At 40.7% G+C, this 12,267-nt stretch overlaps 1 protein-coding gene across 5 annotated transcripts in view; it reads left to right on the top strand.

Annotated features, from left to right (window-relative positions):
* The window catches only part of LRRC27 (leucine rich repeat containing 27), a 73,278-nt gene that overhangs the window by 39,501 nt on the left and 21,510 nt on the right, over positions 1-12,267 (top strand). For all 5 annotated transcript variants that reach the window (XM_089510210.1, XM_089510213.1, XM_089510209.1 and 2 more), the window contains 2 exons: positions 7,310-7,441; positions 10,948-11,047. In XM_089510210.1, the coding sequence (XP_089366336.1) occupies positions 7,310-7,441; positions 10,948-11,047 (232 nt within the window). The remainder of the gene's footprint in view (positions 1-7,309; positions 7,442-10,947; positions 11,048-12,267) is intronic.

Here is a 12,267-nt window from a genome sequence, read left to right on the forward strand (position 1 = left end):
GCATGCTGCCCCTCCTCCTCTTCCTCTGCCTTGGCTTTCTCCTTGTGAAGAGAGCCAGGGCAGCGGAGAAGAAAAAGGAGGTGCAGCAGCAGCACACTCTACAGCAGGAAGAGGGCTTGACTAGGTATCATCCCTTTTCTGTGGTGTCACCCAGTGCAGGCTGTACTCCCCACCCCTCCCTAGTGATGCCAGTGGCTGTTCATGATCACACTGCATTCCTTATCGCTGTCTGTTTTTCCTACTGTCAATTCTTTTCCTTCTTGAAGATCTAGCTGAAGAACAACATGAAAAACAAAGAAAAGGCTACAAAGATTCTTGTGGCACTTTAAGATTTTAGCAATTTTATTTTTTATGTATTATTCTTGTTAGTTTTCAAGGTGCCTTGGGATTTAGTTTTGCTGCAAATATTATGCACCACCATGGAAACTGAAATATTTGTAATAGCGTACATTTTCTGGACTGGAGCCTACATAGATGCTTCAAGCAAACTGGGCTCATACCCAGGTAAACTTATGCCACCAATGATCAACTCATCTTTAAGATGCCTCAGGACCTTCTGCAGGCCTGTAGCTAGGCCTTTAGGGCCCTGGGGCAGAAAGTAGAGTTCGGTAGGGTGGAGCGTTTGCACACTCGTGAGTCCTACCACGTGCCGTGGGTGCCATCTTGGCGAACTGCCGTTTGGGGCCCTGGTTGCCCCAGCCTAGCTACGGGCCTGACCCTCTGTTGTTTTTCTTGCAACAGAGAAACACAGCTACCCCTTCAAAACCTGCATTCATAAAGTGGGATAGAAGGAGGAGATTTAATAAATATTATTAAGGAGGCTCACATTAATACGATTAAAACATAAAACAAGATCAAATATTAAAAGAGAATTGCATTAAATACATGGTTTTAAAAAGGTTTAAAATAATTAAAAATACAATTTAAAACTATATCACTATAAAACAAACATAGCAACCATCTGACAACAATGTGCTGGTCAATTTTGAAATGCTTGTCTAATAAAACAATATTTGTCTGCCAACAGAAAGGCAACAGAGGCTTCTCTTGATGAGGAACTCCAGAACCTGGGTGCAGCCACCCAAAACACCCTCTGTCTGTTGTGTCTCCAGTTGCTGTACTTCTCGGGGCTAAGAGAAAGGCTTCTCCTGAAGTTCTCATAGTCCCACTGTGGAAGAATACAGTCCCATATTTCTATTCTTCCTCCCTCTTTACAGTATGATATGCATTATCTACAGTGCTATATAAATATATAATAATAATAATAATAATAATAATAATAATAATTAGAATGACAAACTGAACTTTAAACCATTGTATAAGACCTTGAATAATAATTGTTAGAATGTGCCTTCCATGACTTCATGAAAGCACCTGCATAAGTTGTTTTCTTATTTTGAAACAGGGTGCACACCACAATGAAACTCAGGGCACATACCACATTTGAGATGAAAATAACAGGGGAATTGGGAGGGATTAATAGGCTTAGAAACTGCTATTGAAAACATTCCCATTTCCCCCCCCCAGATAACTCTAGTCTTCAAAAACCAACAGTATACTTCAAAGAGCAAAAGAATAATCCTCTATAGTTTGGTGTTGCTGAACAAATAGCAGTATACACACTAACTACCTTTTCAGCTTGCTCAAGAGGTATAAATTGCCTAGGGACAATGATGGGCAAAACAACCACCTACTTTTCTTTTAGCTGAGAAATGGCTTGTGGAACATTTGAAGAAGGAGACAATATAAGCACACGGGCTGTACTCTTAAAACCTATAGGCAACAGAGAGGCACTTAACCTGCAGGGTTCATCCCAAGCACATTGGTGATGTGTGGGATTATAATTCCTGAATTTCTTTTCCTGAATTTCTTTTCCTTTTTCTGAGGAAAACCAGAAGGTGGCACTCTGCCTATATTCTCTTTGAAATGAGTATTCCTGAAATGCGTCTTTAGGATTCATTCTTTATTGACTTTTTTTAAATGTCCATTCGTTCCTATGGCTTTCAAACAAAGGCCAGGATGTAAAGCACCAACAACATGTGAATGTGCACTTGTGTTTCTCATGCAGCATCTCTCCACTGATACCCAGCAAACTTCTTTTGGAATTCAAGATAGTTTCAGTGGGCTTTTGAGGCTTGCCATAATTAATGCAAGGCAGTCCAGAGAGCAGGTTAAGGGAAACATCAGTATAACCTCCAGTTACAGTCCACACAAATGCACACATTTGTTCCCATCTGTTTTACCACATCTTTCCATTCATGCAGTGCCTGAAGACTGATAAAAATCATTTTTTTTATAAATCTCCATCAAAAACATATTTTGAAATATATGTTACCATTAGAAATAGAATTAATTGTCAGTATTTCCTAAAAGGAAAAAAGAAAAGAAAATAGGAAACCAAGAAAACAAAACAAAAACATAGCATAAGAACAAAAGACTGAAAACATGCTGAAATCACATCCTTTTGATTTTGTGTCTGAAGCTCCTAACTCTCCCTGTACTTGAACCTTTGGTGGTGGTGATTGTGATGGTGGAGATGGTGTCTACAAAACAGGGGTTATAATGAGAATTGTAAGAAGTATGCAATTGATATCAGGATCATCTGCAATTTAGGCCAATAAGCCCCACCCTGCATGATTAATCAGAGATTATGGGAGCTGTAGTCCAAAATACCTCCACCAAGTTGTCTGCCCCTGGAATGGAAGTGAGCATTCTCTGCTTCATTTTTCTCTGATTGGAGGCTTCTTCTTCTTCTCATTGTTGTTGTTATTGTTGTTGTTGTTATTTGTATCCCGCTCTTTTCCCAGAATTGGGACTCAGAGCAGCTTCACAATATTAAAAGAACAATACAATTAAAAACATAGAAAATAGGTGCATTAAAAAGGAATTAAATTATTACATGTTGAAAAGATAGCTATTAAAAGAATAAAATTCATTCTAAAAAGACAAAACTGTATAAAACATTTTAAAATGAAACAACATCCAAAGCTGGTCCTTTAAAAACATTCCATTTTAAAAGCCTGTCTGAATAGGTAAGTCTTAGCCTGCCAGCAGAAGGCCAACAAGGAAGGAACTATTCTGATTTCCCTGGGAAGGGAATTCCAGAATCTAGGGGCAGCCACTGAGAAGGCCCTCTCTCGTGTCCCCACCAACCATGTTTGTGATGGTGGGACGGAGAGAAGGGCCTCTCCAGATGATCTCAGAGCCGGGCCAGTTCATACAGAGAGATACAGTCTGCCAAACAGAGTGGACCTGAGCCATATACACATGGCCTATACACATGGGTAGGATACTACAGGCCAAACTGCATGCTATCCTGCCTATGGTCCAGGCTCATCCCCACCCCCAGTGCCTACCTGGGCCAGCATGGGGGCAGGCGGGTGTTTGCATGCCTGCCCATTGCGGTGCTGTGCAGCTACCACTGCCATGTGACCCGTATCTGCCACTGCCATCATGTCTCCTGTGAATAGGGTTGCCATAACCCGGCGGCCCCCGTGACAATCACGGTTTCGGGGGGCCCCTCCCGGTCCCGGTCCGGTTTGGGCCCCCACCCGTGCCTTGTTCCCGGTTTGGGGGCCCGCTCCAGCCATTGCCGCTACCGCTAACGCGGCTGCTGCGGCGCCAAGACACCTCCTCCTCCGGCTCCGCCTTCCTCCTCTTCCTCAGCGGGCGGCAGAAGCGCCGCCGCCACCGCGCCCCCACTGGGAGGGCTTGCGCGCCGCCCAGGCCTCAGCAGGGGCCAGGGGCAGCGTGCGCGCCTTCCCCACTTCCCTCTGCGCGCATGCGCGCCTGCCTTCCCCGCGCGCCTGCCTTCCCTGCCTCCTTCCGCGCGCGCACCTGCCCTGCTTCCCTCTGCACGCGCCAGCCTTCATAAGGAGGAGGAGGGGGGAGAGGAGGAGGAGGAGGAGGAAGGAGCCGGAGGAAGGGTGCCTGAACTTAGGCCAGGGCAGAATTGGGGCAGAGGAGGAGGAGGAGGAGGAAAGCTGAGTCAGTGGCCATTAGGTCTGCCTTTGTTTTTGGGGTTTTTTAAATTATTTTTAAAAATATAAAATACTTATTTTATTTAATATTTTAAATTTTTATTATTGCTTTTTATTTTTATTTTATTAATATTTATTATAGCTTGTTTTTATTTTATTTTATTAATATTTATTATAGCTTGTTTTTATTTTATTTTATTAATTTTTATTATTGCTTGTTTTATTTTATTAATTTTTATTATTGCTTGTTTTATTTTATTAATTTTATTATTGCTTGTTTTATTTTATTAATATTTATTATAGCTTGTTTTTATTTTATTTTATTAATTTTTATTATTGCTTGTTTTATTTTATTAATTTTTATTATTGCTTGTTTTATTTTATTAATTTTATTATTGCTTGTTTTATTTTATTTCATTAATTTTATTATTGCTTGTTTTTTTTATTTTATTAATTTTTATTATTGCTTGTTTTTTATTTTATTACATTAATTTTTATTATCAAATATATACACCCCTGCCTTGTTTATTTTTTCATTATTTTTTATTATTAAATATACGCAAGTGCATTTTTTGTGTATTTATGGTGCTTTGAATGCTAACAAGTCTGCCTTTCTTGGCCAATTATAGTGGTGATGATGATGATGATGATGATGGTGATATTGATATCAACAAGCCTCTGAGGCACGACCAATGTAACTTGCTGTGCTTTTTACAAACTCATGCGCAGTGAAGAAAAACCACAGTCCCTTGCCCAAGTACACACTTCTGAGAAGTAAAGTTGAACCCGAGGGCAAGTACATTCCTGCCATCTGTCTAGGAATAATGCCAAAATGTCCTCCATTTTGATCATGCCTAAAAACATGCATTTATATTAACATTTTTTAAAAAAAAACCTCATTTTTTGCGCGTCCTCCATTTTTATAAAAATGTGTCCTACATTTGAAAATGTTGCCCTACATTTGTCCTACATTTGTCCCGGTTTGGAGGTCCTCACTTATGGCAACCCTACCTGTGAAAGCCCCTCCACAGCCTGTATGGACAGGCGCCCCCTTCAGACATCACAGGCTGTGACTGGGGTCTCCCCAGGGGACAAGGTGGTGGTGGCAGGGCACATGGCTATGCAGTCTCCTATCTGGAAACTCCACTGCAAACAGCTGGTTTTAAAAGACTGCACTAAGCCGGGCCTTTTGGACCAGCATCAGCCAAGAACCACTGGATTGGTGTCAAGTCTGGCCAATCCCTCCCTGAGGCTATCAGCCTGTGTTGTCTGCACAGGACACCAGGCCAGAAGGGACATGGGTCTTTTAGTCCATGTGTACAGCCCCAAAATCTTAATCTTCAGCATTTAAAATAGCTTTATTCAAAATCCTATTAAAAATTATGGTCTTTTTTTAGCCTTTAGGGCTGAAGAGCAGGGTATAAATACCTAAATAAATAAATAAATAAATATGATCATTATCAGCCTGATGACATTTGTGTAACTGCTTCCTATGTAGCAGGAAGAGGAATTCTAAATGGAGCGGCAGAGAAGTAGAGCAGCAAATCTACCACATTGGGGGTCAGTGTCACCTGGCTCATAAACCTTGCAGATTCACATATTTTCAATTCCACCTTAAAAAGACAGCAATAAAATGTCTGATGAACCTGAATCAGCCCCATCTGAAGGAATGAGGCAGATTGGATCTCAGCTGCTTTATTGTATCTACTACTCTGCAGCTCCATTTAGAATACACTACTCATGTCTTAAATCTTGAAATTTTAGTAAAAAAAACAACGCCAAAAACCTGCATCAACTTATCCATGCGTCAGTTTAAGTACTGTACCTTAACTATTATAAAAAATGAATGACGTCCTTCTCTAAGTAGAATAGCAAAAGGAAAGAAATTAGTCCATCCTGGGAGAACCTAAAAGAAACATCTCTTTCACGGTGCCACTTCTAGCGTTTTTGAATGTCTGGGCGGGAAAATGGTAGCAGTGGCAGCTCTTTGGTACTTTCCCTCTAATAAGCACTGTGAGTAATTGGGCTTTGAGGGATTTCAGTAAGACATTTGTCACCTTTTGTCCACTTTTGTACATTTGTCAGCTTTTCTGCATTAAAATATTTGCTAACTTATCACATTAAAGTTACATTTAACTTGCCTTTATATCCTTTTTGGCATGTGAGCATTTTTTTGGCCCTGCCCTTGCCAAGTCGCCTCCCCCACACATCACAGAGCCACCATTGACCACAGTTCCCTCCACATCCATCCAGCCTTTAGAGTGAGCACAAATAGTTGTGCCTGCCAGAATTTTGTAAATTCTTGGGTATCACTTTCCTTTGTTACATGACCCTAAGGCGGGTTACAGACCGCCAAAAAGCGACGGTCTGCTACCGCTGCCGGTTGCAGTGCCCGGGAACTGCAGCAGCCAAACGGCGCGGTTCCCGGACGCTGCAAAGAAGGAGCGCGAAAATTGCGCTCCTTCCTGCGCCCTGGAAGAGACGCCGCAAGTGCCGAAGCGCGCACTCGTGGCATCATTTCCAGGGCGCGACGTGCGGACATAGTGCATCCGCTACGTCAAGATGGCGGCGGCCGTGTGGAACGGACACCGCCATTTCGTACGGACTCAGTCTGTACTAGGGTTAGGGGCGTCTGGAAGAGATGCCCCTTTCTAACCCTAGCACGGACTCAGTCCCATTTGTAACAGGCCTAAGTTTACTTTCATCTTATCCACAGTCATATCGAAATCCATAATTTTGGCCCCCAGACCTGCCCCTGACTCATACATGAGGTTGACCTACACACAAGTATATGCAATATTTCCTGCCCAAAACAGGGAATGTTTTGGGCCACTATGCCCACTACCACCATGAGCAGAACCTGTGGCAAAAGCTATCGATCCACCGAGGTGAACAACTTTGCTACTGTGGTCCTCCCTCTTGGTGTGATTTTCCCTGCTAGAAGAGACAGGCAGAGGGGCACCAATGCTCCACTCTAGACTTCTCCACTCATGCACTCCAGTTTTAGTTAGATCTGATCAAAATCATGTCAAGAAGCAAATTATTTCCCTTTTCCCCCTGGAAAACAATAAACCAACCATGCCAAATTTCTTGTATCAGTACCAAACATAAACTGCTCTTTTGAGATCAACACCACACTGTTAGAAATGCCAATCACTGTGGCATTAGATAGATAATTTTACATGGAGCACCAGGTATTTTGTAAAATAGGGTAGACATTTACTATATTTAGGTTTCTTTTTTTCCAGCTGCTGGTGTTACAACATTTGTTCTGTTTGGAACTCTACTGCAATGTTTAATTGACCGTACCAATACATTTATTTCTAAAGGGCCAAGAAGAATATGTTTCCTGTAATTTCATCACATGATTTGATCATTCAGAGTAAGAGGATTGAAGCATACAAACTAGCAGCACTAAAGGAAATGAAGGAGAAACAGGCTTTAATTGAACAAAGGCGAAAGCAAGTATTACTTTTATTTTTAATGTTGTTGCTTTTCCAAGTGTTGTTTTTGCAGTGTTTGAACATGGCCATGTTGCCCTACCACCACACAATGGTTTACTATTTTGACAGAAGGATTTTATTTTATTACATACAATAATATATGAGTTATATAAATACATATGGTTACTTTGTTTTCCTTTTTGATACTTTGCACTATTTTGCAGTGATCCTAAACCACTTTTTAATGCTGCTGCACAAGACTTAGAACAGTAGCAGGCCTATCACTTTGAAGCAGTGAGGTACAGGATGAGGTCTAATGTACATAAATAGCAAGCGGGGGAAGATGCTTCTACACGCACATTGAACCTCTTTTGCTAAGCTTTTTTCTCCTGACCAACCCAAGTATAGAAACTAGTCTAGCTAAGGGTGATACCCCTGAAGAGGTCTTACACTATGGGAAAGGGAGCAGTTCAAGGAAGGGAGAATTCAAATTCCCCTTCCACCCACTGCTTTTGTGCTGGAAATGGTGTCACTTTCCTCTTGGTAGTTAGCTGCTAGGGAAGAAATGGGCCTTTCACTGTCTTGTATAATGCTATCCTTCCATGCAAATTAAGAGGTCCCGTTCTACATGCATGGAGAATCCTCCATCCAGCCTACAGCTAAAAAGATCTCAGAAGCGTAGTGAAAAACCTGTCTCAGACTTTACCTTCTGCCAGTCAAAAGAGACACATCTGGATCCAATGAGCTGGTACAGAGCTCCACAATTCAGCATTGGACAGAATGAGGCAGTCACCTAAGGCAAAAGATGATAAGTAAGAGTAATATGTTGGAGAGGATAACTGTATGCTGAGCAGTCTGCCCTGAATCCTTTCAACTAACCAACCGGCTTCAGGTGGTGGTGAATATTGTCTCATTACCAGTGTGGAAGAAATATTCAACTAGCTGGCTTTTGTATATCATATTGGAAGGGACATAACAATAGATCTCAATATTTACCATGTCCTTTCTCACAGTCCCATATCCTTGCAGGCCTGACTGGTGAGGATTGGTAAGGAGAGAGCCTTCCCGATGGCTGTTTCCAGACTGTGGACCTCACTTCCACAGGACATCCACTTGGCTTCCTCCCTCCTGTCTTTCTGCTGGCAGTTAGATTTTTTTTTTCCAGCAGACTTTGAATTTTAGCTATGGAGTTGCAGTGTGTGAACTAGTGTGTTCTCTCTCTTTGTCTGTCTGTCTTAATATATACTCAATCTTTTTTATTGAAACTCTGTTTCAAATACTGTATGTTGTGTTTTTAGTGTTTTAGCTGTTTTAATCCTCTTTTAATAATGCTAATATTTAATTATTTTTAACTTTAAGGTTTTAATTGGATCTTTTTAAATTATTGTAAGCCACCTTGGATCCCATTTTGGGAGAAAGGGAGAAATATAAGTGCAACGTGTGTGTGTGTGTGTACTACTCATCACACACACACACACACATATATATATATATAATGGGTAGCAGCGGTTGGATTTTGTCCTGTGCTATAAATGGTGAGTTCTCTTTTTAAATAAAATGTGTGTGCCTTCAAGTCATTTCTGAGTTACAGAGACCCTAAGGTCAACCTATCATGGGGTTTTCTTGGCAAGATTTGTTCAGAGAAAGTTTGCCATTGCTTTCCCTTGAGGCTGAGAGTGTGTGACTTGAGCAAGGTAACTCTGTAGATTTCATGGCCAAGCAGGAATTGAACACTGGTTTCCAGAGTCATAGTCCAACACTCGACCACTATGCCATGCTTGTTCTTTATTATTTTAAAATATTTAAATAAATATAATTTTTTTAAAAAATAGGAAAGGGGTTCCCACCCCCCCAAAAAACAGAAAATGACTGGAAAGCTTTTTAAAAATAGTATCGCCTAGGCCTAAAATGGCCCACCTCCCCCATAGCATGGCAAAATGCTTCCATACTTCTACCTAGAGGGCAGTTGAGGGCAAAACTTATTGTATTTGCAGAGGTGCAGCCCCATAAGTTTTTCTGGGGAGCCAATGCAGCTCCTAGACTCCCATAGTTGCCCATTTTTTTTACTATGAGAATAAAAAATGATGTCTGATTTCTTTTTAAAATGATTCTCATGCTTTCTTGCTGGCTGCACAGATATGTACACTACCAGTACTGAGATCGTGGTGACTTAGGAAAGAGCAGTAAGGGTCATAGATGGTTCTACTGCTTTGTCTGGTCTTCTTCGCCATAGCCTTTAAAAAAAAAAAAAAACTAGATATCTAGGGGTTAAATCAGATATGTAATTAGGCTTTCTCACTGTTTCTGCCTAATTAGCAAACCCCTGAGGCTGCCTTGAGAGTGTAGTATTCTCAGAAGAGGATATTTAACTCTTTCCTCCAGCTATTAAATCTATGTGTGATTGGAGAGAATGGTGTAGAAAGACACATTCATATATTATTCATATATTGCTTTTCTCTCCACTCCCCACAAACTAACAGCAGTTGGGAGGAGTAAGGTTTGACCCTAGACCCTACAGCAGATACAAATCTAGCAGTCTTTGAACATGCAGAGCCAGAAAGAGAAGAAAAAAACCTCCATGTATATTTTACGACTTTGCCACATGAAGCTAAAAAGCAGCTATAACAGGATCAAAGTGTCTTTGGTTGCTACTTATCCCATAACATCGTAGCTGTCCTGCTGATGCCCTGAATTCCATTTGTTACTATAGCGCACCTTTTCACTGATAGTCAAAACCCATCAAAAGGCTCTCAGTCTTGCTGCTATTCCATTAGTGCTTTCGTGCAATAGGTCCCTCCTCATGCAGTTCTATTTCTCAAATAGCCAAATGATGTGATTCTGCTTCTCTCCTCCTTGCCCTCATAGAGATTGTAGCTGCCAACAGCTGCCTGAAACCAATTGTTGTGTACACATTCACACAGCAGGTGGCTTCAGGAAGCAGTTGGCAATCATTATCACTTGTGTGGGTCTGCCATTTGAATGTACACACAGCAACCCCGCGTTTCGTGGGAGAAGCAGCACATTCACACAGGCAGCATTCAGAAGTGCAAAAAAACAGTTCATGAGACCATGTATTGCCAAAGTGCTATTACGGTGATAAGTTCTATAAGGAGTTTATACAAACCAGTATGCTTCAAGTCTTAAACTAGAGCAATGGCAGGACAGCAGCCTGGTGTGATTAAATCCTTAACTGTGCCATGATTTAACTCCACAACATTTAAACAAATCATTTGAAATTGCCATAATGAAAGTTATAGTTTTGTACGGCTGGTGTATCTGATATCAAGGCATATTTTCATTTTATGTTGCTGTGACTTAGCACCATGTTTACATATAGTATATATGGTATTTGTTAATATAGATACGCTGAATACAGTCCAGAATTAATTGCCAATGTTAATTTCAAGTTTCAGGACATCTTTACCACATACATGTTGATTTTAATATCTACCAGTAAAATGTCAATGATGTTCAGCAGCATGTTGTTCATAAAATATTGTCTAAATTTTTTTTTTAATTTTTAGAGATAAAGAAGTGCTTCAGCAATGGAGAAAACAGACTAAGAAGATGAGAGAAAAACAAGGACTATTGTACACATTTTCACCTGAAAAGGGAGACATGGGGGTAAGTAACAGCAGACAGTGGTTTCCTTTACAGACCTGGAACTGCTTCTCATCTCTGAACTAATGTGCTATGAAACAACCCAGCTATTCCATATTTTTGTGAAGTTGTTTTCCTATGATGACTCCTTCCTTCTTTTAACCTCACCAGTCATCTTGAAGTCCCATGTTCAACTGCTAGATCATAGAGAGGTTTATCCCCTGCAATGCACTGTACATTGGACTACTTTTGTATCAAGTTCAGCAACTTCAATCATTGGAAAACATGGGATCCAGCTTGGAAAAGTTATCTTTTGGATTAAAATTCCCAGAATCCCCCAGCCAACAAGGCCAAGATTCTGAAGGTTATAATCCAAACAAAGTAAAATTTCCATGCTCAGCAAAGAGGGCTTAAAATTTCCTTGTTTTCCACTTTCCTTTGCAATTCTCACCTTCCTCCATATGCTTGTTCCTCAGCTGAAGTTCCACACCACTATTTCTAGTATAACAAAGAGTCGATGTGGTATAGCAGTTTAACTGTTAAACTATGATTCTTGGAGACCAGGGTTCAAATCTCGACTCAACCCTGGAAAGCCACTGAGCAAGTCACACTCTCTTGGGTGAAGAGAAAAGCAGTAGCAAAGCTGCTCTGAATAAATCTTGTCAAAAACAACAACCTAACCCTATGATAGGGTTGCTGTAAGTCAGAGGCACCTAACAACAACAATAGAATTTAGAGGCCTCAGAAAGAGAAGGAGAAAGCATTTGTAATGTTAACATTCAGCTGTTGAAAAATGCTTTAAAATGTGTAAGTGTTTTCTAGGAACACAGAAGTTATGAGCTCAGAATTATTGGGAATCTTGTGTAACCTATTAGCCTTCAAAGTCTGTCTTCTACTTGCTGTATTTAACCCCTAGTATCATTTCCTGTATCATAAATAATATCTATAAAAGTCAAAACAGTGCAGTTCAAATATGTGCTACCAATCCTAACATGGATGTGCTAGCTAGCACACTGCAATTAGATGGATCTGGGCTCAGAACCTTTGTGGGTGATTAAGACATGGAAGAAAACTTTCAGATCACTGCCATCATCATTTTTTTTCTCCATGGGGTAATCAATTTAATCAATATAATTAAAGGATTCTGGGTTTGCACGTTGTTGTTGTTGTTGTTGTTGTTGTTGTTGTGTGCCTTGAAGTAATTTCTGACTTATGATGAACTTAAAGTGAACCTACCATGGAGT

The sequence above is a fragment of the Sceloporus occidentalis genome, unplaced genomic scaffold (assembly GCF_023333645.1).
Source record: "Sceloporus occidentalis isolate IW3139 unplaced genomic scaffold, rSceOcc1.0.p SCAF_2, whole genome shotgun sequence".
NCBI classification, from domain to species: Eukaryota; Metazoa; Chordata; class Lepidosauria; order Squamata; family Phrynosomatidae; genus Sceloporus; species Sceloporus occidentalis.